General features: G+C 26.1%; 3 protein-coding genes across 4 annotated transcripts; 2 read left to right on the top strand and 1 right to left on the bottom strand.

Annotated features, from left to right (window-relative positions):
* Positions 1 to 1,504: 1,504 nt before the first annotated feature.
* LOC130982631 (protein EFFECTOR OF TRANSCRIPTION 2-like) lies at positions 1,505 to 3,675 on the bottom strand. The gene is made up of 3 exons (XM_057906674.1): positions 3,502 to 3,675; positions 3,052 to 3,414; positions 1,505 to 2,378 (listed from the first exon to the last, which is right to left on the bottom strand). Exons 1-3 carry the CDS (start codon positions 3,613 to 3,615, stop codon positions 1,686 to 1,688), a joined length of 1,170 nt encoding a protein of 389 aa, XP_057762657.1. The 5' UTR covers positions 3,616 to 3,675; the 3' UTR covers positions 1,505 to 1,685.
* Positions 3,676 to 4,642: 967 nt separating this feature from the next.
* Positions 4,643 to 8,005, top strand: LOC130982594 (probable acyl-[acyl-carrier-protein]--UDP-N-acetylglucosamine O-acyltransferase, mitochondrial). Of its 2 annotated transcripts, none has more exons than XM_057906633.1 (11): positions 4,643 to 4,756; positions 4,890 to 4,999; positions 5,677 to 5,801; positions 5,911 to 6,019; positions 6,237 to 6,329; positions 6,427 to 6,543; positions 6,651 to 6,734; positions 7,093 to 7,197; positions 7,280 to 7,366; positions 7,450 to 7,580; positions 7,695 to 8,005. In XM_057906633.1, exons 1-10 carry the CDS (start codon positions 4,663 to 4,665, stop codon positions 7,567 to 7,569), a joined length of 1,044 nt encoding a protein of 347 aa, XP_057762616.1. In that variant the 5' UTR covers positions 4,643 to 4,662; the 3' UTR covers positions 7,570 to 7,580; positions 7,695 to 8,005. The 2 variants fall into 2 exon arrangements, with proteins under 2 accessions (XP_057762616.1, XP_057762615.1); XM_057906632.1 differs by having other exon boundaries at positions 7,687 to 8,003.
* Positions 8,006 to 18,031: 10,026 nt separating this feature from the next.
* On the top strand, positions 18,032 to 20,682 carry LOC130979855 (uncharacterized). The gene is made up of 3 exons (XM_057903400.1): positions 18,032 to 18,469; positions 19,202 to 19,398; positions 20,012 to 20,682. The coding sequence occupies exons 1-3, from the start codon at positions 18,115 to 18,117 to the stop codon at positions 20,423 to 20,425; spliced, it is 966 nt and encodes a 321-aa protein (XP_057759383.1). The 5' UTR covers positions 18,032 to 18,114; the 3' UTR covers positions 20,426 to 20,682.
* Positions 20,683 to 25,523: the final 4,841 nt, after the last annotated feature.

Genomic DNA, 25,523 nt, shown 5'->3' with positions numbered 1-25,523 from the left:
TTCTTAAAATAGATGCGGTAAAAAATCTAATTAAAATTTTAATTATGAATACTTTTAATTTATGAAGAAATATTCAATTAACTTTAATATTTTTTGTATTAGAAAGAACCTAATAATAAAATTAAAAGTAGTATAAGAACCAATTAAAAAAAATTATAGAGACTTAATTAAAAATTTGGTAAAACTAAAAATTAATAGAATAATTAAACCTAAATTTTACTAATTCATGTATGCAAATTCTAAAAAAACATAGGTATAAATTGTATTATTTCATATATATAAAATTTTGATAAATAAAAGTGTAAATTATATATTTTATATGTACAAAATATCAATAAATATGAGTGTAAATTATTATTAATCAAGTGCTAACTAAAAATGATAATATTTACTAATTATAAAATTTAGTCATCCAACTTAGTATTTATAATTTAGGTTAGTCTTTAATTTTATTTTTATCACATAATAATTAACCAAACAATCAAATAAAGTGATAACTATTCGGTTAAAATTTTTAATGATTATTTAAAATAATAATAAATTTTTTTTTATTTCAATTTATTCCTTACAAAACATTTAAAGTTTTAATTTTATTTAAAAATTTTAAGAACTTCTTAAAAAGTAAATTAAGATAAAAATTTAAATTATACGTCATTAACAGTTTTCTGACAGAAATATAATTAAAAACTAACTTAAATTATAAATGATAAATTGAGAGATCAAATTTAATAAAGTGAAATTTTGAGTATCATAATAAAGTGCGAGTAATTTCACAAATTAATTTAAATATTAATTCAACTTTTAAATTATGTAATTTGAAGTGATAAAAAGTAAAAAATTTAGATCCGATAATATCTTTACACATATTTAGATTTGTGCAGTGGATCTCCCCTAATGAAAAAAAAAAAAAAAACTTTCTTCTATTTCACATTCTACATTATGTTAATATGTTCATTCACAATTTGTTTTCACATACTAAAACAGTGTTGTAAGATAGTCTCAATATGGCTTTTTTTATTGAAAAAAATAACATATATTTTATAATATCTTTTACACATAATTATTTCTTGCTTTAAATAAAATCATTGTTATTATATGAAATATCATATATTTTATATACTTATATTACTATTTTAGATTTAAAAAAGAATAACTTGATAGATAAGCATCTTGTGTTAGCGCAGAGTTTGAAAAAAGACTACACTCAAAAGGATAAATATTCTGTGTTACTATTTTAATTTCGAAAAAGATAAATATATCAATAATTTAGATTTCTAAAATGCTTATTCAGCAACAATAAATTTTACAAATACAATATAACCTGTATCTATCATGGACTAATTAAAATAGAGTTTTGTGATATTAGCATTAGCTGAATGCACATTCCTTCTTATTACTCTACTTAACTACTGAGTTTGAAAATTTCTAATTCTCTAAGAGCGAAGAATTTTCTAAAACAACAACAGATTTAACATTGAATTTATAAAACAATGTAAAACACCAAATACAATTCATATTACAACAACATGAAACATTAAATACATTATTTTCCTCTATATTTTGTCAACCAACAGAATTAGGACTTGATGTCCTCACATTTTCTTGTGTTGACTCACTTTCCTTTTGGACATTAAACATAATCTAACAAGTTACCTTATACAACAACAGAACAAATCACCAAATCCTTAAATCATCTTCTGCTTGGCATAAATTTTCTTTCCTTTATGCTCTTGGCACCTTTTCCTTCCTTTAACCGGTACTCTTCTACAAGGTGAACCATCATACAATATGATTCCACATATATTGGTTTTACTACTACTCTCTCCAACTGGTTTTTTTGGAATGTCTTGTACATCATCATTGCTAACATTTTGGTCCATAAACTTATTGATTTCTGGAACCAAATTGCTCTTTGATTTTGGGGATACAAATGCTTTGGCAGGGGACACATTATTAATTCTCATTCCTTTGTGTTGAGGACACCTCTTTCTTCTTTCAGCTGGTGTATTTATACAGACAGAACCATCACCTAAAGCCACCCCACAAATTACAGCATCCTGCTGATTGGCAATGACGATATTTTCGACTTTCTTAGGCCTTGATTTGTTGAATTTGAACACCCTAGATAGGAAACTGTAGATGCCATCACTGTCTTCTTCTTCTTCATCCACTTTGATTCGGATACCGACTTGTTTTCGGGTGAAAGGTAGGAGCTCCCTGGCCTTATCTGAGATTGTTCTTGTGCTGGAAGAAATCTTGTTTATCTTTTGAAGAATATCGTTTGGCCGTCGGCAACCATTACTGCTTATATTCCATGCATAATCAAATGTTTTGAGCAGCTGAGACTCTATTCTCTTGGCCTCTTCTTTATTGTTCATCTGTTCATCAAAACAGTAATAATCATTGTAGTTAAAAAGATTGCATTATTCAAATGTTAAAATACTCTTTTAGTCCTATAATTTCACCAAATTTATAATTAAGTCCTTATAATTTAAAAGCTTTCAAATAGATTCTTACGTCGTTTTGAATTTTGTAATTAAGTCTTTGCCATGTTAAAAACGTTAGAATTAATAGAATATTTAAAAAATGAGACAACATTTAAGTATAGAGATTTAGCTCTTAAATATGAGTATTTTTAATTTAAAAAAAAAATTATTAATTCTAACATTTTTTGTACGATAAGAATCTAATTATTAAATTTAAAATGGTGTAGGGACTAAGAGAAGTAGAGAACCATTTAACCTTATTCAAACGTCTGTTAAATTTCTCATAGGTTTTTTCATATTAATTGTAGATTTCTATCCCAATATTTGATAACTAAGAATTTTCATCTGAGACACTTGTGACTATGAATGTTCATGCTGATTAAACTATGAGATTGAGAACTATTGACCCTAAAATAATAATTTAAAAAAAAAAAAAGAAACAAAGAAAGAGTCTTCCTTTTAGACATATTATCAAGCAACACATCGACATAGCACCAAAGACTTTAAGAATAGGAGAACCTAAGGATTGAAAAAGTTGAAATAAAATGTGTAAGAAAACACTTACAGCAACCCATCTATAAACAATAGGGTATCCCTGTGAAAAGATCTCCTGAAACAATGGCCTCTTCTTTTGGAGAGAATCATAAATTGAGTATTGAAGAGAAGTTTTGCTGTGCAAATGAGATCCATCTCTGCCATAGCATTGCAGCCTATCCCTTACATTATCAGTTTCTCCAAGGTAAGTCACAACTACACACTCAGGGGCAAGTTTGTAAATTTGCCTCCCCAAATCATTCCTTGATGACACAGCTATTCCAAGCTCATATACACCTGGACAAGCTTTTTCTGGCAGGTTATGGATCCTGTATCTTGCACATCCTTCTTTTCCCTTTGAATGATCTTCCCAATCGGAAGCACCAATTAAAATCTGCAACAATTCAGCAACAAAATTGATCAAATTCCTTTGAAATAAGCAATTTTGTGTTTTGTAAATATGTAATACTGTATGAAGAACCTTCCATTTGGAGAAGATAGAATCATGTTTGGTGTGGCTGCATTCCTCCCTCTTGAGCCTTTTGAAGATGAAGGAGGAATGATGGTGATCCTGATTTGGCACTACTACCACCATTTATTGAGCTGCGCCGTCATTCACTTCACTGCACTGATTTGTTTTTGATTTTGATGAGATATCATATGACCGTTGCTAACTAGTTAGTGCACATTTATATATATATATATATATATATATTTTATTTTATATTATTATATATGTTGTGTTTGTTATATCACCGAAATGCCCCTTCTTAGCACTCTACATTTGTTTCTATTAAATTACTATATTCCCTGTTCGTTCAACTTTTCAAGAGATAGTGTTATTAAGCAAATGTTTAATGACAAAAAAAAAATATTAGCAAAAAAAATTTAAAATTTATTATTTTTGACTTTATTTAATATATTCTATAATAAATAAATATTAAATAAGATAAATTTAATTTGATTGTTTTTTGTCTTTCTAATATTATCGATATTATTATTAAGGTAAAAGTGAAATATTTATTTATTCTCAATATATTCAGTTGCTTTTTTTATCTCATTTTTATTATCATTTATGATGAAAAAATATGTTTGAATAATTAGTTTTAAATTTTTTAAATTTTAAAATAATTAATTTGAATTAGTAAAATATTACAATTTCCAACTAAATATATTACAAAATTTCTGGATTATGAACCTAATACTTTTAGGTTATAAAGGATATTTAAATACAACTTTTAAACAATGTATTTTTATACTTTTATAACTTGTAATATATATATATATAAAGTGATAAATATATATTTTTCGATGACTAACGAGATACAATTTTATCATCTTCTAAAAAATATTGAGGTGAATTTGAATCTCATATCTTTTTAATAAAGAAAATAAATTAATAATTTACCATTTAATAAAGTTCAAAGTTCAAACAAAAACCTGACTTAAGGGTATATTAGTACTACCCTAAAATGTTGATAAATGATTAATAAATTCATATAAAATGATATCAATTTTTTTTAAAACAAAAAAGAAAAAGAAAGGAAGAAATAATGGTGTAAAATTGTAAATTGTAATTTAGTCAAAACAAAATTCAAGTAGTAGATGGTAGTTGCTAGCTTGCAGCATCTACTGAAACTAAATGATGTCGTCGTTGTTCCTTAAACTCACCGCTCTCAGCAGCCGCCGCAGCCGCATCCTCCCAAGTTCAGTGTTCCACCCACGCTTCTTCTCCGGTAAACCATCACTTTACTCTCTCTCTATCACCAACCTTGACTCTGTTTTCTTCTTCCTTGTTGGGTTCTTATTATGGTTTTCTCTCTCTTTGATTGTGCCACTTCTTTGCTGTGCTGTGTCATGTTTTTGCAGGTTTTGCAGAGGAGGAGCAAAGTGTTAATGTCCACTCTTCCAACACTGCCACAAACCCATGCTTCATTCACCCCACCGCAATTGTTCATCCCAATGCTCTCATCGGCCAGGTACTTCTTCTTCTTTTATTGGGGTTCTAGTGTTCTACCAAAGTTTCATCCTTTTCTCCATTATCCTAGTTTATTACACCTAATGTGATTTATTTAAGCTAATTGGAGATATTAGTTAGTTAGATACTTAAATTGATGTACTCCTGTATATATATATATATATATATATATACTTTACTTGTAAGCAAATACCAGTAGTGAATTCACTATTGTTAGGGAGATCATATCGTTTGAATGAGAATTGTTTGATTTGGACCTTAATTTGTGTTCTATTAGACTCTGTCCCTGTTTTTTGTGGTACTGGTCACTGGTCACCACTTGTTTGTTTAATTGCTTCTGTTAGTCAAACCATAAGATTTGAACGGGATGCGGAGATTATTTGTAGTTTAGAAGAAGTGTATCCAAACATGAATTCATGGTCTGTTTTTTTACCATAAAAAAGACAGACAGCTTCTGCCTTCTGATGTGCAATTCAGAAAGTAAAAAGAATGAAGCATAATGGTATTAAGGTAAAGAGCTTGGTGTTCGTTCTGGACACTTAATATGTACCTGTAGTTTGCATTGTTGTTTACTTTATTATTGTGTTTTGCGGTCTTCATTTGATATCAATGCGAATTTGCTGTGCACTCATATATTCACTTTTAAGTTTTCGTTGGGTCTCTTCTTGTTATGCTTAGGGGGTTTCCATTGGACCTTTTTGTACTGTGAGTCCCTCCGCGAAGTTGGGGAATGGTTGTCAACTGCATCCTGGAAGCCATATTTTTGGAAATACATATATAGGGGACAATTGTATGATGATGGCGTGAGTTCAATGTTATCCTATTATGTTCTTCTAAGTTTTTCTTCTTCTGAGTAGTTTGCTTTCATCGATTACATGATCATAATATTGTTTGGGGAATTCTGTTTGGCAGTGGTGCTATTGTTGGTGATGATTATCCTGGATGTACCGTCATTGGAAACAATAACATCATCGGGCATCATGCTGTGATTGGTGTCAAATGTCAAGATTTGAAATACAAGGTATGTTTCAGATTAATTAGTTTGGGGATTTTTTTTAATAATGTTGTGTTATCATTTTGTCAATTGTCATTTTCTATTGTACTATTAATATTACGGCATCCATATTATGAATCAATTTCAGTGTGTTCACAAATGTTATATGTGGCAAAGTCCTGTAATTCATGTTTTCCTTATTTTGGGAATATAATAAGTTTTCTAAATTTTACTTACCCTGTAGCTAGAGGATGAATGTTTCCTGGAAATTGGAGATAATAACGATATTCGGGAACATACTTCAATACACCGCTCTTCCAAGTCAACCGATAAGACTGTAAGACAATGGCTTTAGTAAATTGCTTTCGGAGAAAATATTTCACAGATGCACACATATATACCCTTTTACACTCTTACCGTCTTCATATGACTAGGTTATTGGTGATTGCAATTTGATCATGGGATCTTGTCATATTGCTCATGATTGCAAGATCGGTAACAACAACATTTTAGCGAATAATACTCTTCTAGCTGGGCATGTTGTGGTGGAAGTAAGCCCTATTCATAACCTACGCTACCTTTCATGATAAATTTTCTTTGGTTAATTTCCTGTGTATGAAGCGGGGATTGGAAAATAATTAATGTTTTTCATATGTAGGACTATGTTCACACTGCAGGAGCTACGGTTGTTCATCAATTCTGCCATCTTGGCTCTTTCTCTTTTCTTGGTGGTGGTTCTGTGGTACGTTTTACTTTGAATCTCATCGTTTCGAATTTTTCTGTTTGTAACAAAAAAAATATGATTGTTATGATATCATGTAAGGATAGTATACAACATCTAAGCCAATTAGAAAAAAGTTTATGAAGGCTGTGATTAGTAAGTATTGTATGAGGAATCTGGTTGTTCTTGATTTTGGAATTCAATAGAGCATTCTTGCTCATCGGGATGATTAATAGAAAGTTGATTAAACTGGGCCTGCTATATTATTGATATCGAATTTTCCTTGTATAACTTGTTAAAGCAAATACTGTTACCATGCCAAATGATTTAACATTACTCAGGTGTGCAACTACAATGTCATGTTCTTACATAAATGAAGGTTTCACAAGATGTCCCAAAGTACACGATGGTAGCCGGAGAAAGAGCGGAGCTTCGGGGTCTAAATTTAGTGGGCCTGACTCGACGTGGATTCAGCACTGCAGAGGTTATACTAACAAAAATTTTAAAATTACTGGTCTTCAATTATTTTAAGTGCAACTAAACTTTTCTCTTGTTTAATAATCCAGATCAGGAGCCTCAAAGCAGCCTATCGGAAGATATTCATGCGTGCTGATGCAAATGCTGGGTCATTCGAGGACAGGCTTGCCGAAATGGTATTTCTCTATTTTGCTTTGTCGCTTTCAGGTAACCGTGATCTGTTCGGTTGTTAAATCGTAAATTAAACTTATTTTCTCAGGAGCAACACGAGGAATTGACTTGTGTTCCTGCTGTACGAGCCATGTTGCAGTCTATTCGCAATTCTTTTGTAGAAGATCGTCGTGGAATATGCAAGTTTAGACACTGGAATGGCTCTTAAAGCATGCTTAGGTAAGATGCTTCAGAGGAGTGAGGACCCTCTTCTTTTCAAAATGAACTTGTAACCAAGAAACCGGATTATTTTCATAATCATTAATTAATTCTAACAAATTTTCAGTTTTGCAGAAGCAGTTTCTGCTGAAAAATACAAGTTCATGTGTACTAGTGTATACTATAATTGCTAGCCAGGAGCTCTAAGGAAGTTGCTTCATTTTGAAGTGATTCTCTTCTTTTATTATAGAAGAGTTTGTTGTACTATTCAGAGCTTGTAGCATTAAGAGAATTTATTTATACTCTCAAATTTTGTCTAGATTACTTTACTTTGGTGTAAATGGTTATTTTTCTACTTTAATATTTTTTAGTCCCAACTTATTGGGATGCAAAGTGAGAAAGAATTGTGAATTCATTACTGGTATTTGTTTACAAGTAAAGTATATATATATATATATACATAGGAGTACAGGAGTACATCAATCTAACTAACTATTATCTCTAATTAGGTTAAATAAATCACATTAGCTGTAATACAAATGTATAAACTTCCAACATAAGTGAGCTTTCAAATGTTTCCTTAATTGAACTCCAAACAGAAGAAACACACGAATCCTATTTGGGGAGGTTTGGCAAATTCTTGAATTTGGAATGAAAAAATTGGGTTCACTTTGACCTTTGAAAGTGGGTAATTTCTTTTCTCTGTCTTTTGTTTGTCTCTATTAGATTCTTTCTCATTATATCTTGTTTAATCTGCAATATTTAAGAATTGCTGTTAAATCTTCGACTATTTAAACTAACTAATTCAGAGTTCTTCGATGCAACATATATATACCAGAAAGCTAAATGTTGTGGTAATTGATAGAGGAGTTTTGCTAACACTAATGAAGTTTTTGTTATATTTAAAGGAAGCATTGAATAGGAAAAATTTGAAGTTTTTGTTATATTTAATACATTAAAGAACAATTTCAATACAAAATTTTCTTTTATGATTCCTTAACCTGGTTTGATAAATCCTTCACAGAATGCTAGTCACAAAATAGAGAGAAGGCTATTATTGACCAATAATGGAAATGATATATCACCTTTATCCATATGAATTACATAGACCGAAACCTGTCATTGATTAATTCACTTGAAGAATAAAAAATATTATCATCATCAACCACATAACTCATTATTGATGTATAATGTAACATTTCACACATTAATTTTATGAGAAACAGAATATTCGGAAAAAAAAGAAGAGAAAATCACTATTGAATTTTTAATTTTTATTTAATGCGACCAGTTCATAATAAAAGTTGCTCATTTTCTCACTTTATTTACTTGATATCAATCCTAATATCCATGGTAATAATCCAATCCAATCTAGAATTTGAGCTTATAATATCAAAATTTCAATGTATATTTGTAAGCCTGAAGCCCGAACCATAAAATTGAAGCCTTAAAATAAATTATGAAATATTTATGAGCAAAAAAAAAAAGAGGAGTAAAACATAATTTAGAAGAATGGAGGAGAGTGGAAAGTGTAAAACTGTGATGTGGGCTAGCCATGTTGAGTTTGAATGTGATCTTGTACATGTAATAATTTATTGACTAGCAATAGACTTTTAAATATAACTCAGATCTGGGACAGATTGCTCTTCACCTATTGGACTCGAAGTTACCGTGAGCAACTAAAAAAACATCACTCCAGTACCAAAAAAAACATATTACTCATTCTAATTTGTACAAGGAAAATGATATATATATAATCGCAGATATGATTTCTACATATTATTTTTTACATAAATCATCACATAATATATGTTAATATAATCAAATAATACTAAACAATAATTACATTTAGTTATAATTTTTTTATTTATTTTCTTCTCCCCATTCATTTTTCACCAAGCCATTACACTTTTTTTTCGCCTCACACCAAAAGGAAAAGTTCTTAACGATCGATTTGAGATGTAACTTGTGGAAAGTGTAACATCAATCTACACAAAAAATCCTTTTGTGATTTAGGGTCAATTTGAGTTATCAAATACATATACCAAAGTGTTACTCTCTCCATCTTCGTTCCCCATGTGTCCTTCAATCCCTTTCATTATTACTGTTTTATCATTGTTATTTTAATTCAGTGTCCAAAGTAATTATCTATATAATATTATCCAAGAGATAAAGAGATATGAATCTTACTGTTCTTCTAAATTATTCACTGGCATCAATAATTGATAACACTGTTAACCTAAAAATAAATATAAAACTAAGATTGGTTGTGATATCAAGGTGATTAAGTTCAATAATGATAATGGTTCCCTCAATATACTGCTATATCAACTCATCATTAATAAAGATTTCATTATTTTGTCTATTCATATGATTACACTAAATTTTTAATTAAATTTTTTATTTCTTTCAATTAAATTTATATATTATATTAAATTTTATAATTAAATTTTTATCATAATAAAAATATTAAAATTAATAAAATATTTTATTAAATAAATAAAATATTCAATTAAGTATTAGATATATTCGTTTTATATAACATAATATTTTATTAATTTTAATATTTTTTACGGTAAAAATTTAATTATAAAATTTGATATAATATATAGAGATTTAATTAAAAAAATATGTAAGACTCTAATTAAAAATATAATGAAATTATAGAAATTGAACGAATAACTAAACCCTATATATAAACTATGGGAACAAGCTAAGATAATAGATTTTTCATCTGTATGAGAAACAACTCACGTTTTAATTTCCTCATCTGGTTAATAATGATGATTCCTTAATTTCTGTTGCTTTTGACTTGAGGAAAGTGATTGATACCCCTTAGCAAAATTAGAAAGCCACTAATGCCAATAAGAAATCAACGAAAATAAATAAATAAATAAGATCTAAATTTTATAATTTAAAAAAATATAAGTTTTTTTAATTAATTAAAAATATAAAAATATCTTTAGTTTTTAAAATATGAAATATTTAAATTTTTTTGTCCAAAATATATAAAAATAAATAAATTTTTCGAAAAGACTTAGATATTTCACGTTTTAAAAAGTGAGGAATATTTTTATATTTTTAATTAACCAATAATTTATTTATCTTTGAGATAAAAGATTAGAGACTTATTTATAATTTTTTTGAAATCAAATATTAACGAAATTTAATTTTGACACATTAATTTATATTTTATTTTTTTATATTAGATTATATCAAATTCAAGATATCAAAATTATAAAAAAATTAACCTGCATTTATTTATTAATTTAGTCTAACAAATTAAAAACTAATTTACTGTATTTTTAAATTTTATTTAAAAGTTTATTATTAATTGATTATTAATTGTGCATCGATTTTCACTTTTGTTTGGTTAAATTTATTTATTTAGGTAACTATTAAATAATTAGTATATTAGTTTATGCCAGAGGTGTATAGAGTTTAAATAAAACATATAGTTATCATGATCCTTCAACCCCACCAAGTGGTGCCTCTAGATTGAGAAAAATGCTATGTATCCTCTATACGTGCTCTCGATAAAAATGCAGCTGTAGCAAATTCAATGGTTGAATGTATAATTAATAATTATTATAATTGCTACTATATATATTTTGAGAATCCAAGTGCTTGCACATTGGACATTCAGTAAAAGTTTCACTTTGCTACTGGATTTTAGTGATGTAATCTATCTTTTTCAGCTTCAGTGGCCACATACTGTCCCTAGTATTAAATTTCACTTGATATAATATGACTGATTGATGATCATCATAAAAAAAAAAGGAGCATTTTTAATTTGTCATTTAATTAATGCTATGTATCAATTGTTTATATAATTATAAGAATAAGAGGATAAATAAATTTTTATAAATTTATACTTCGAATATATTAATTTTTAAAAAAATATTAATAAATTTTTTTAGAATAATAGATATAAACATATTTACACACTATTTTTATATTAATTTTCTATAATTAGAGTAAAAAATTCTAATTTAAATTAACTTATCTATATTTATTATTTTAAAAGATTTTATTAATATTTAAAAAAAATAATATATCCAAAATATAAATATAATTTTTAAGAATTTATTTGTTACTTTATTCTAATATTATATATATATATATATATATATATATATATATATATATATATATATATATATATATATATATATTGGTTGATTGATTGAGACCTTTGAACCAAACCTAACCCGTTCATTACCTTATCTTTTTTCCACATCCTATGTTTGAAAGTGGTGCTTCTTTTTCTAATCATATATACAGGAGTAATAAGAAATAATATTTGTTTTTATACATAATTAGGAACACAATACACGATGTCACATACAGTATATGATGGCTGCTTAAAAAAAAATTATTATTTTTTTTTTGATAGAGATGTAAATTAACTTTGATTGAAGACTTTACTTCGAATGCAATAATGCAACTCATTCGATAATGAAAGTAGTGTAGGATGAGAAAAACAAAGGTTATTAGAAGATATAAATCCACATTCATGGTTTTTTGGTTAGTTTTAAGTTTAATTATTTTAATTTGTTAGTTCTTATAATTTTATTAAATTTTTTATTATATATATTAATTATATTTTTATATTATTTTTAATTTTATAATTAAATCTTTTTTAATATATATAAAAATATTAAAATTAACTGAATGTTTTTCTATAAATTAAAAAATATTTAGAACTATAAAAATATAATTAGATCTTTAATCACATATTTTTTAAGATAAATATTTTGTTAATTTTAATATTTTTTATATAAAAAAATTTTAATTACAAAATTAAAAATAATATAAAAATTTAATTAAAAATTATAAAAATCTAATTGTAAATAACAAAATTATAAAAATTAACTGAGTAATTAAACTTTAATTTTATTTCACCAATATTATCTTTAATATTTGATGGAGTTATAAATATATATCGATCTATATTATTATTATTATATATTTAGATGGTACTCCTCAAAGATATTGAAAGGACTGGTGACTGAGTAAATTAAATTACTAAGCAAAATAAAAATTAATTAATGGGGCTAGCTAGGCACATATATAACAAATTAAATATCATAGTATATAGAATTGGGTCAATAGTATCTTCTCTTGCAATAAGAAGATTCTTTCCCCTTAATAATGACAAATGAGCCTTAGTTGAATGACTAGATATATATGAATATGAATTTTCAGCTGCAAGAATTTATTAATGCTCAACTTGAATTCTCTCTTTCTATTCAAATTCTATTATATCAAAAATCAAAGTCACAATCTGGACTTAAATTCTCCACAAGTTGGCTCATATATAATAATAACATGAAAATCACTAACTATTTCTTAACCCCAAACAGAAAGAAAATAAATTATATATAAATTCACTAGCTACTATATATTAGGTAGGACAGCAGCTATTACTTAGATTCTTCATATATTTTCTTTATTTTTTTATTTGAAGAAAACTACAATTATTTTTAATAGGAGGCAATCTTGTTTAAGCTAGCTAGAAAATACTATAGCTAGCACTTTTAGTAGGTAAAAAAAAGGTACTATTTTTTTTTTAATTTCTACAAAACTCGAACTTAATTGAGACCTAACATGTACAACTTAATCCAACCCTTTTTCCAACTATACCTTTTACTTTTTGTTGATAATGATAATTAATTAATCTTTGTGGAAAGTGGCATGTTTTGATTATTATAATTAGTTGTCTTTATCAATCCCTTTACTAAACGGCATAGGAAGTGCTGATAATTAACAAGTTAATTAATGGTAATATTAAGAAAGTGGACTTAATAAGAGGTAATTAATAACAACCTTTTCATATATTGTGAAATGTATATAAAATTCAGGTCCATTGATGATGAGTAAATTTAAGGGAAACCGCACAAGGGTTTCTAGCCTTGAATAAATTAAAGCCAGGTGTTATATATGTTAATTTCCTACTTTGAATTTGAACAAGAGGAAATTTATTGACTCACGAGTTGGAGAGTGGAATTACATTTGAAACATTCAAAATTTAAGTTGGCCGGATGAAACTTAAAAAAATAAGAAATTAAATTCTCAAGTCTTCTTCACGTTTTTTTTTATATAAATAAAATTATAAATATACAAAGGTATACGTTCTATACTTTCATTGCAAGTGGTGATAGAAATGAATTAAGTTAACTCGTGAATCGATTTGAGTTTAGTTCGTCAATAATTTGGTAAATTGAACTCATAATGATGAGTTGGGTTTAAACATACAAATGATAGTTTTTTTATATATAAGTTATAATCTATGATACACGGACGCGGAACACGATACGACACGAGATATTCTGATATACGAATTTTAAAATTTTATAAGATACGGGAACACACATATATATATAAAATATAAAGTATATTTTTAGAAAAAGCATAATAATATTTTATTATTTTATTGATATTAAAACATAAATTAATTTTTTTAATTATTTTTAATGTCTTAATTTTATTATATAAAGTATTTAAAATATTTTTTATTTTAATAAATAATAATATATATTATTTTTAAATTTATTTCAAGAATGCATGATAACATCAGGTTGGATACGCTGACACTTGTTAGTATTTAAGTGCGTTCAAGTATGTTTGAAAAAATTTTTTATTTTTTTATCAAGACACGGTTAATTGGACATAACAAACACACGTGTCAAACAAATATCGTATTTGAAATGTATCGAATATACAGATAAGACAATTCAACAAAGTGTCCATATTTCATAGGTTATAATTAATATAAATTATATTTATGTTATCATATTGATGAATTAGGATACAATGGATGCAAACATTCAATGACCGTATAATTAGGGTGAACATAAAATGATATAAAATGTATTTAGAATAGAAAAGAGAAATAATTCAGAAAAAACAAAAGATGTATTAAAACATTTTTCATTTCACATAATTTACTAATAAATTACAAGGATTATTTTCTTTTTATATTTATACTATTTCGAGTAATAAAATGTAACATCTTATTAGTATAATTCTTTGTGGGCCCAATTATATTATTCTCATTCCATTTAGCCGTAAGTCCAAATCAAATCTCTTAAACCAAATTTATATTTAAAGAATTGATTAGCTTTACTCTTCTCACTGCTGTTGTTACCCCAAAGGGCAAGTAATGTTAGTTGAATGCAATTTCAAAGTACTTCTTTTCTGTGATATTTCTCTTTCCACATAGACCTAATACCTCCCAGAGAATATTTGGATCACCAAATAAAATCAACCAATATAGTTGTCTTATTAATTATGACATTAAATGTTCATCATGCCTATGTCAATAAAATTAAGAGTCATACATAGAAACATGAGTTTTTCTAGGAATTACTATTAAGGTTGAATGTTTAGTTTAGTCTACTTTCTCCTAAAACTATATATATTTTAAATTTCCGTGTTTGTCGTGAAAAAATTATGTATTTTCTCTATTTATTTCTCTTAAAAAAATTTGTATCTATTGTAGAAAAATTATTTGAGTTTAGATAAATAAGTTTCTGTGTTGGTTCGACTAAAAAAAATTTTTTTTTCTTATTTCTCCTAAAATCATTTGTGTATATTAATGAAAATTGTGTTTATCTTAAAAATTTCAGTGTCAAATAAACAGAATTTATGCATTTTCTACCTATGTTTATCTTTAAAAAAATTTCAAGTATATAATTAATATATATTTTTATATTGTTTATCGTAAAAATTATACGTGTATTAACGAGAAAAAGAGAGAGTATAAAAAAATATAGAGTACTATAAAAGAGACAGAGGTGGAATAAATATCTAAAATTGATCTCCTAATATAAATTTTTATTCTCTAAAAATATTTAAGAATTAAAATTGGATAAATTGATCCGACGATAAGAATAATTTTTGAGGACTTTAAATAATAAAATTTGTTGGAGGCCAAAATATCCAATTAAATTTTTTTTGGAAATAAGTTTGGATATTTAATATGGTTGTGACATGCCTACTTTTTTTTGGAACACAGAATTTGTATTTTCATTCACAAATTTTTCTGTTTTGTTTTTTATTTCTGTGATTTTTTTTAAATATTTTTTTATGCTTATTTTTTTTTTAATTTTTGTGTGTGTTTGGTTTCTAAAATTTGTGTATTTATCATCAAATGTATTTCGATCCGGTCCAGTGACGCATCGTTTTGGTCTGGGCGGCTTACCCAACGAGAACATAAGATCCGAATCGAGGGAAATACCCGAATATTTCTTCTTTTCTAGCAAGGCACATGACACTGGAGAGGAAAACTTTTTGGAAGGTAGATCTGACTCTGTGGAGCCCGCTCTAGGAGCAGAATATATAAGGAAGGGTCTTACCCCGACGGTACGTTAGTATCCACTCACTTTTACTGTCATCTGTACAGATTTTAACTTGGACGTTGGAATCCTTTTTACAGGTGACTCCCCTTTTACATCACAACAGCTCGGAAGATCGCGAGGCTCCAACTCTTCATCCTTCACTCACCTTACTAATCTGACTTATTCGACAACTGAACCACCAAACAAAACGATTTATGCATTTTTTTTCTTTATATACTTTTCTTAAAATATTTGTATTTATTGTCCAAAAATTGTGTAAACAAGTTTCTTTGTTTGATCAAAATATTGTTGTTTGTGTGAAAAAATGGTGTTTTTTTCGTTTTCTTTTTTTTTTTCAAAATTTATGTATTTTTGTTGAAAATTTTCTGTCTTAAATACTTGTTTTAGCTTTTCTATTTATGTTACATCAACCTAGCTTATTTTCTCTTTGAATGTAGAATTTTGATGTTTTCATTCACAAATTTTTATATTTTTTATTTTTGTGCTCTTTGTCTAATTTTTTTAACCTTTTTAAAATATTTTTTTGTTTCTCTTGTTTATTCTTGTTTTTTTTCATAAAATAAAAAAAAAACTAAAAGAAAACACAGAAGGAAGAAAAGATGCACCAGAGCAGGAAAAGAAAAAAAAAATAACAAAAAGAAAGAAATTAGAATTTAGAATTGTAAATGCCTGAGTAAAAAAAAAAGAAAAAATATAATTAAAAGTATTTAATTGAACTTTATTATAAATATTATTATTGGTCACTGAGTATTTCTATTAATATTTATAAAAAAAAAAGAAAAAGTATAAGGAGTCAATGAAGTATTTATACAATGTGTACAATGGGATATAGAGATATCAGATGTTTATTATTCCTGGTATTTGGATGGTTATTTTGAATAGTATGGGTATATTGTGTTTGAGAAATTAGTAGTATTTTATTTTGGATGTTTATTTTTTAACATATATTAAACCAAATAAATAACCCATTGTATATATTGTATAAATATTCTATTAACTCTCTTTAGTGGGGGTTAAAAAAAAATTCTTTTTTATTTATCTTACAATTAAAGATTGACACCATAGTATATTTGAAATATTTGCGATGTTAGATCCATAAAACATCTCAGTTACATGTTCCAATAACCATTACAATACACACAAAAATGCATTATTCTAATAATATCTTAATCAAAATTGAATTAATTATATTTTGATAAGTTCTTAATATAGGTGAAATCTAACTTATAGCTAGAAACTAAAAAATTCAAATAGGTAAATTAGAGCATACGCTTAGCTATATGAAAGTATTTATTATGTAGACTTTGACTAATTGATCCAAGTCTAAACTCCATATGTAATTAAACAAACTAGAAGGGATTCATTCCCATCAATACGTTGATATTCTAATAAAATGTTATAAAATTTTGAATTAACTTAATATATTATCATAATATTTTATTTCAATATATATTATAATTTAGAAATACAGACAAATATGATTATTTAATTTGATTATATATTTATTGATGTTTGAATTTGAAATTTGGCAAGCCAAAATAATATGATATAATTCAATAACATCTATAGTGCATAAAATTGATTCGAACAAAATTTAATTATATTTAATATAATTAAACAGATCTCTCCTGTATATAAAAAATGTTAACCATCAACAATCAATTAATATAGATTTTGGATCTGTAATTTATGAATGGTCAAATTAACTTCCAACAATAATCCAAGATAGATACACGTGTACCGTTAATAGATCCAGAGACACAAATAACCCATATTCTGAAATAATATAAGATAAGGAATCTATCTATTATCTATATATCCTTGTGAGCACGATTATTTTTTTTCTTTCAAAAAAAAAAAAATAGTCAAAATTTATTTTATTTGGTATGTATTAATTTTAATAGTAATTAATGAATATTAAATAACATAAATTTTAAATATTTGTTTTATATTTTTAACTGATAAAAAGTACGAAAAAGTAAATAAGGAAAATAAGGAAAGTAAATTTTGTAAAAAAATAAAAAATAAAAAGATTAAATATCGAAGAATAAACTATGTCCAAGCAATGAAAAATTCTGTCCAATTTCATAAACCCCACACTCATGATATATACCTCCAAAACACATCTCTTATTGCTGCTTTCTCAATTCTTCTCTTCTTCATTCTAATTATTATTATCATCACACACAAGAATGGGGAGGAAGTGTTCACATTGTGGGAACATAGGGCACAATTCAAGAACATGCACAACATCACCTATGATGATGATGATGAGAGGAGGAACAACAAATAATAATAATAGTTTTGTAGGGCTTAGGCTCTTTGGGGTTCAACTTGATATATCATCTTCATCATGTTGTGTTGCAATGAAGAAAAGTTTTAGCATGGATTCATTGCCCTCTTCATCTTCAACAACTACTACTACTTCTTCCTTCTCATCTTCAAGATTACCCATTGATGATAACATCACCCTCAACAACAATAATTCTTCTGCTTTTGGCTACCTTTCAGATGGTCTCATCGTTCCTCCCCAAGACAGGAAAAAGGGTATTTTTATTATCAATAATCATCATAATTTCATTACAATCTTCGATCTCAAACAATCTTCACATATTAATAATGTCGTCTATACTAATTAGATTTTCTTACTTTTAGATAAAATCTATTTTTTTGTCTTTAAAATTTGTCCAAAATTTTTTAAAATACTTTTTAGTTTTATTTTGTTTTAATTTTGTTCAAAAGAATTTCAATTTGTATTAAATATATTTTTGACAGCTAAATTTTTAAAAAATTTAAGACTAATTCAATAATAATACATGATAACTATCCCTAATTTACTTGTGTTGATGGTTATTCTTGTATAATTGTTATTGAATTTGTCTTAAATTTTTTAAAAAATTAACCGTTAGAGATATATTTGATGTAAATAAAAAAAAATTATGGAACAAAATTAAAAGAAAGAAAATTTATGAGTATTTTTAAAATTTTTAACAAAATTAAAAAATAAAAAAATATTTTACCCTTTATTTTATAATTCTTATCTTTCTATGTTTGTATATTATATATATTCATCTTTCATCAACATATATGGATTTACATAGTGTATGAAATGGTTTAGGAAGTATGGAGTATATATATAATAGCTGTTTAATTTTTACTGCAAAATAAATTAAACTTTATCATTGTGTTTATTCTCATATGTGATTTTATATTCATGAATTAATATAACATTCTATTTTTCTGGGATATAATCATAATATTATTATTATTATTATTTAGGAGTACCATGGACAGAAGAAGAGCACAGAACTTTCCTTGTTGGACTTGAGAAACTAGGAAAGGGTGACTGGAGAGGAATATCTAGAAACTATGTGACCACAAGAACTCCAACCCAAGTTGCAAGCCATGCTCAAAAGTACTTTCTCAGATTGGCAACTATCAATAAGAAGAAGAGACGCTCAAGTCTCTTTGACTTGGTATGTATACTACTTCTTGCTTTTTTTTGCTTACACTACAATTCTCCATTTCTTTACATCAATTTGAAATTAACTAATTAAACAAAGGATTTTTCTTTCTTTTTTTTTACAAATTTATTAACATCTAAAAGTCAATGTATATATTTAGAAGTAATTTGTATTTAGATATGTTGGTTACTTTTTATTAATGCAATAATTTGCTTAAAACTTATATCTATGGTATAAATATACAATCACGTTATTTGTATATATAAAAAAATAAAATTGTTCGCATAAAATACAAATTGAAATACAAAATATACATTCAAAATAAATTAAATAGCATATATATTTATATATAAGTATATAAAAACTGATTTGGTATACATAATTTTTTATGTACATATAATATTTTTTATAAAGATAATAATTATATTGATAGTCTTAATCGGAATTATATTATTTATTTTAAAAAAATTAGCCATCCAATTAATTATTTATATAAAATGTATTATAAAATATAATAAAAATATATAAAATAACATATATATTTATAAACAAATACTATTTTTAATAATAATGCATAGTATTTTGAATCCCAATAATTGAAGTTTGTAATTGGTGGATATGGCAGGTTGGCATAGGCAACAATAACACAAAAACAGAATTTCATGATGATGTTGGTGGCATATCTAATTGCAAATCAGGAGATTCAAGTGTTATTGTTTGTAATGAGTCAAAATTAGAAGAAGTTGTTGAGAATAATGACATTGATCATGCCACTCTATCACTTCTAGGGCGCCTTACCCCATTTCATCAAGAAATCAAATCAGATAATGACCTAAAAGTAAAAACCATTAACAATGATAATTATAATCATAATCATCAACATCAACATCAAGCTCAACCATTTTGGCCTCATCATCATCAACACATGAATTCTTCGTCAACAGTGCCTGATTTGGAGCTCACTCTTGCAGCCCCAGAAGATCAAAATAAATCAACATCCCCCAGTTCCTTCTTTTTTGGTCCAATTAGTGTTACTTAAACAAAATTATATTAAGGTTTACATGTTATTAATTACTCTTTATATTAATATTCCTTAGGGAGATATGCACCCTTTTAGGGATATACACCACTTATAATTATTTATGCAATAATAAGATATTTTAATTTGATTATATACTAATTAAATTCTTTGTATAGTACTTCAATAGATATGTATATTCAATTGAATAATTTATCTACTATATCATGTCATGGACATCTATACCTATTCATGGAGTTATATTATTATTATTGTTATTAGTTTTTCAATAATCTTGTGAAGTGCTTTGCTATGTCAATGACTCAACATGTTAGAGACATATGATGGAAAAAAGAAACAAGTGATTGGACACAGATTCATTGATCAACTCCTACCTTTTGGCGCTATACAACTTTGTTTTTTCAATTAAAAGAAGAAAGTTTCGATAAAGTAGTAAAGTTTTATTGTGTGTTGAGAAGATTTATGGACCACTTGTAGTGGCCGTCTAGCTTTTAATATAAATATAATTAAGATAATATTATATACGACTAAGTCATTTTAAAAATTAAATTTAATTAAATTGGTCTAATGATTTAAGAATGGCTAATCAGAAATTTTAACCAAAGAAAAAAATTAAGCATTCATCAATCAACGTATAGTTAATTACAAAGAAACGGGAAACATGTGTCGGACACATTTTCAAGATGAATAGTGAGTTGCTCTATTCTTGTTGAGTGATGATGATGATTATATAATATTATAATTAGTCCAATAAAACCTTAGCATAAATATAGGAACGCTTCATCAAACTAACTTGTATTACATGAAATAATGGTTTTCTATAACAATAAAGTAATGTAACTAAGTTCGTGATTTTTGGGAGTGATTAAGAGTATGCATATATAAACTAAGAAATTGCAAATTTGGACCTATACATTAATTTGGATAGGGATTTTATATAAACAAATAAATAAAATAAAATAATAAGTCATATTTTCTGTACATAACCATGTTATATATATATATATATATATATATATAAAATTAATTACTCAATTAATTATTTATATAAAATATATATTAAAATATAAAATATATATTAAAAGAATATGAAATAGTACATATATAAATATATAATAATTAATTTAGTAACTAATTTTTTATGTAGACGTAATATTTTTGTTTACCAAAATAATAATCTTTGAATTATTATTTCTTTTTCTCTTTAAGGTAAGGATATCGCCTGAAGTTACATGATATTTACTCAACACTTTTTTATTTGTCAATTGTCATGTTCATGGTAAGTTAATAATGTTTCAAAAATAAGGTTATTACTGCCAGTAGTGATAGAAGACTAATATTAATCTAAGGCCAACTAAATTAATCTAAGAAGACTAATAAATTTTATTATTTTTAACCATCAATTACTCAGTGTTTTCTGTACATCAATTCAGAAAAAACTCAAATGCAATAAAATGTTAAAGACCTAATACTGATAATTTAAAAATGTTGGCCACTAAAACTTTCTCAATTATTACACATGTATGTATTGAGTTAAAAGACACAAACTTAATAATTTATTGTAAAAATGTTTATCCAAAAGTATTTTTACTTAATAAATAATTTATGTTATGATTAATATTTAAAAGGGAACTAACGTAGGTACCATCTTTAGGTTGATAAAAAGTCAAAAATAAATTGTCATATCCGATAGAAACACGTGGCTTTAAGGTAATATAGCCAATTTATTTTGGTTAAAATTTTTCATGTTAATTCAATTGAATATACACTTCTTAGTGCTATTAGTATTGAATTGTCTCGGATAAGTTGAGATGATTTAGTGGTTAGTTCAGTGGTTCGTTTAAATAAGATTAAAATGTTTGAATTACATTTTTTATATGCAGTAATTCATTGCTTAACGACAAATTTTTAAATAAAATTCAGATTTATAACGAATTAACTTTTAACTTGTCGAAAATAAGAAATACAGTTTGAAAACTAAAAAAAATATTGAATTCACCGATAGAACTCATGTATCACATGCATGATACTCATAATATCTAGTATACTACCAGTACTGTTACAAGTTTAAGTAATAAGGATAGATGTGTTAACCTTTCACTTTTTATTTCTAAAAACAGATGCTTTCTTGATTTTCAATCTTATAGAAAGTCCCAAGAACTAGGTAAAGGAATAATGCTAGGTACATATGTACACCCAGCGTTATTAACAGCAACTAAGAATTTAACGTTTTTTTAGTTGAAATTTATAATATTATTCCGTTAAGAAAAAAGAAGAGAAAATAACAATAACTATTTGGTGACTAATGGATAACTTTAACTTAAAAATTAGAAATTAAAACAAAAAAGTTAATATGTGTTTATACATATATGTTGAAAATTTTTCTTAATTTTTATACATTTTCTATTCAATAAATTCTTTAAAAACTTATCTCATCTAAAACAAATTTTTTTTTTATATTTGACACCTTAATAAGTTGTCTAATGACACTTGTTAGTAATAAAATTCTATATTTATTTATTTACTTTATTTTCTTAGCTATTCCACATTTATACTTCATCTCAACCAACGTACGCGGCAGGAAAATTTTTTGTTGAATTGTCAACTTTAACACTAATAATGATGGACCCACAATTATTCCCTTGAAAAATAAACTTTGGACTTAGAATTAAGATGATGAATTGATCTTATGCCTTAAAAGAATTATTCTTAATTATAATATATAACTCTTCAAAGTATACATAGAAGGAATATCCAAAGTGTGGATCTGGGTATTATATTTGTGTGACCACAAAATAGACGCATATAGGAATTTTGACTATAAATGTTTGAAGATAATGGATTGAGTGAAAATGAAACTTGTCCACAAATAAATCTAAAGGAGAATATGCCGATTCAACCTACTTGGGACATTCTATCATGAAAATGCCTAGCATTTTGTCTTCATTATTATTAAGTTGAAAATCAATTCAAGGGGTTTATTTGGTGACTAATGAGAAGGAAAAGAAAAGACTTCATCATTTGAGTTTCTTTGCATTATGTATATGCTACTAAATTGCTTTTTGTATGTATGTGTTTTCTTTCCATGATGAGTAGTTTCTCACATGAATATACATTATTTATTCTAGATTCGAAGTCAAGATTTGGCTCATTGAATAATTAGTCAAGATAAATCATGTTTGGAAGTTTGAAATTTTGTTAATTACTTCTCAAGAAGATACTTGAGAAGTCAATTGAAATTTTACAATGTTATTATTATTATTTTTTTGTTTATGTATCTTTCAGTCTAACAGATTAAATATTAATTTGTCGTGAGTCTAAGTTCTATTTAAAAGTATATTGTTGGTCAATGAATTATTATATACACAAGATAAAGATTAAAATTTTTGATATTTATTTAAGTAGATGAGTGAGTTAATCATGACTACCAATCTAAATTTGTTTGAAACATTACTATTATTACATAGCAAGTACGCAATTATACAGGGCATAGCTACATAGTGACAAAGGGGACAATCACCCCCTAATTTTAATTTTTTATATGTAAATTATATATAAATTTTAGTTTGATTCTCCTTAAAATTTTATTTTAATCTTATTTTATTATGTAAATATTTTTAGCCTCTTTTTAATATTTTATCTATTTCTACCCCTACAATTATAATACTTTTAGCCAACCAACAATAAGTAGTAGAAATAAAATAATAAAGAGGAGCCATAATTCCTCTTGACCATTAAATTGGTTTAATACATTCATTTTTTTTAGAAGTTCCTCGTAATTTAAGAATATGATATTGATGATATTTATAACAAGAGAAAGACTATTGAGGTAAGCAATATTTAATTTTATCCAATATATAATAAATAATTTCATTTTCTCTCTAAAAAACTTGAGTTGATAATTAAAAGTGATACCCAAAAATAATTAATTCTAATATTTTTCTTGTTTTAATTTAATTGCAAATTATTTGTCCCATGCAAAAGGTTTATTATAATTTGTAATCAAATTAAAACAATTGTAAAATATGATCAAAATTGTTTGTAATTTTTTTAAGAAAAAAATTCTTTAAGTTTCAAATAATTTATTAGTAAATTATTACTCAAATATTGAGTATACTAGAAGTCTACAAGAACTAAAATTTCATTGCACTTCACTACTTCATCAGCAATAATAATGGTCAAAATTAAATCAGATGAATTCCATTTTACATAAATGATACTTTTCTGTATCATATTATAAACCTAAGTAAGTGGAATGTTGGAGTAGATAAATTAACCAATGATAAGTTAATTAATTTTATCTAATAATCATAAACATATATATAAAAAAAGATAATTTATCTTTCATTTTAGAAAATGTTTGTTGGATAGATTTTACTACATAATTAAGATTTAAATAAGAGATAATGTCATATATAATTGTGAGCACTTTTTATATATTATGACCCCTCCTCAACTAACAATCCATGTCTTCTTTACTACCTGTAACCATCTGTGAGTTGTCCTATTGTTTGGAATTTTTCACTCGAATCATTCTTTTTTGTATATATTACATACATACTTGTTCGATTAATGTTCACATGATAATTTTGTGGATGATAAGATTTTGTTTCTTATATATGGACAACGCAACTACTATATATGAGAAGTTAAATATGACATCACCAACACTCAACAACAACAACATTATTATCAAATACTCACACCAATTTATTTATAATAATTAACTTTATATATTATAGGTCTTGCTTCAATTTTAATTTGTTGCCAAAATTAGTTACGATGGGTCATGTTTCATTGCATGTAAAATATGTACCTTGCTTAGCTTGGTCCCCCTAAAAGAATACACAAAAAATTATTCAACTTGACAAATAATGATTTTCATATGAATAAATAAAAACTGGACCAACAATGACACATTTTGTCGCATTCATTGATTTAATTTGTCCGATAATTTAGCATTGATAAGTTACTATCTTAATTCCTCAAAATCAAGGAAAATTGCATCCATATGAAGCTGCACATGAAAGCAAACAAAATGTTCAGCGACGAATGAGTTATTAAACTCTTGTCCATTTTGGGACATCATGAACTGCTA

Source organism: Arachis stenosperma, chromosome 5 (genome assembly GCF_014773155.1).
Source record: "Arachis stenosperma cultivar V10309 chromosome 5, arast.V10309.gnm1.PFL2, whole genome shotgun sequence".
NCBI lineage: Eukaryota > Viridiplantae > Streptophyta > Magnoliopsida > Fabales > Fabaceae > Arachis > Arachis stenosperma.
The sequence above is the reverse complement of the archived record's forward strand: the minus strand, read 5'-3'. Positions and strand labels throughout refer to the sequence as shown.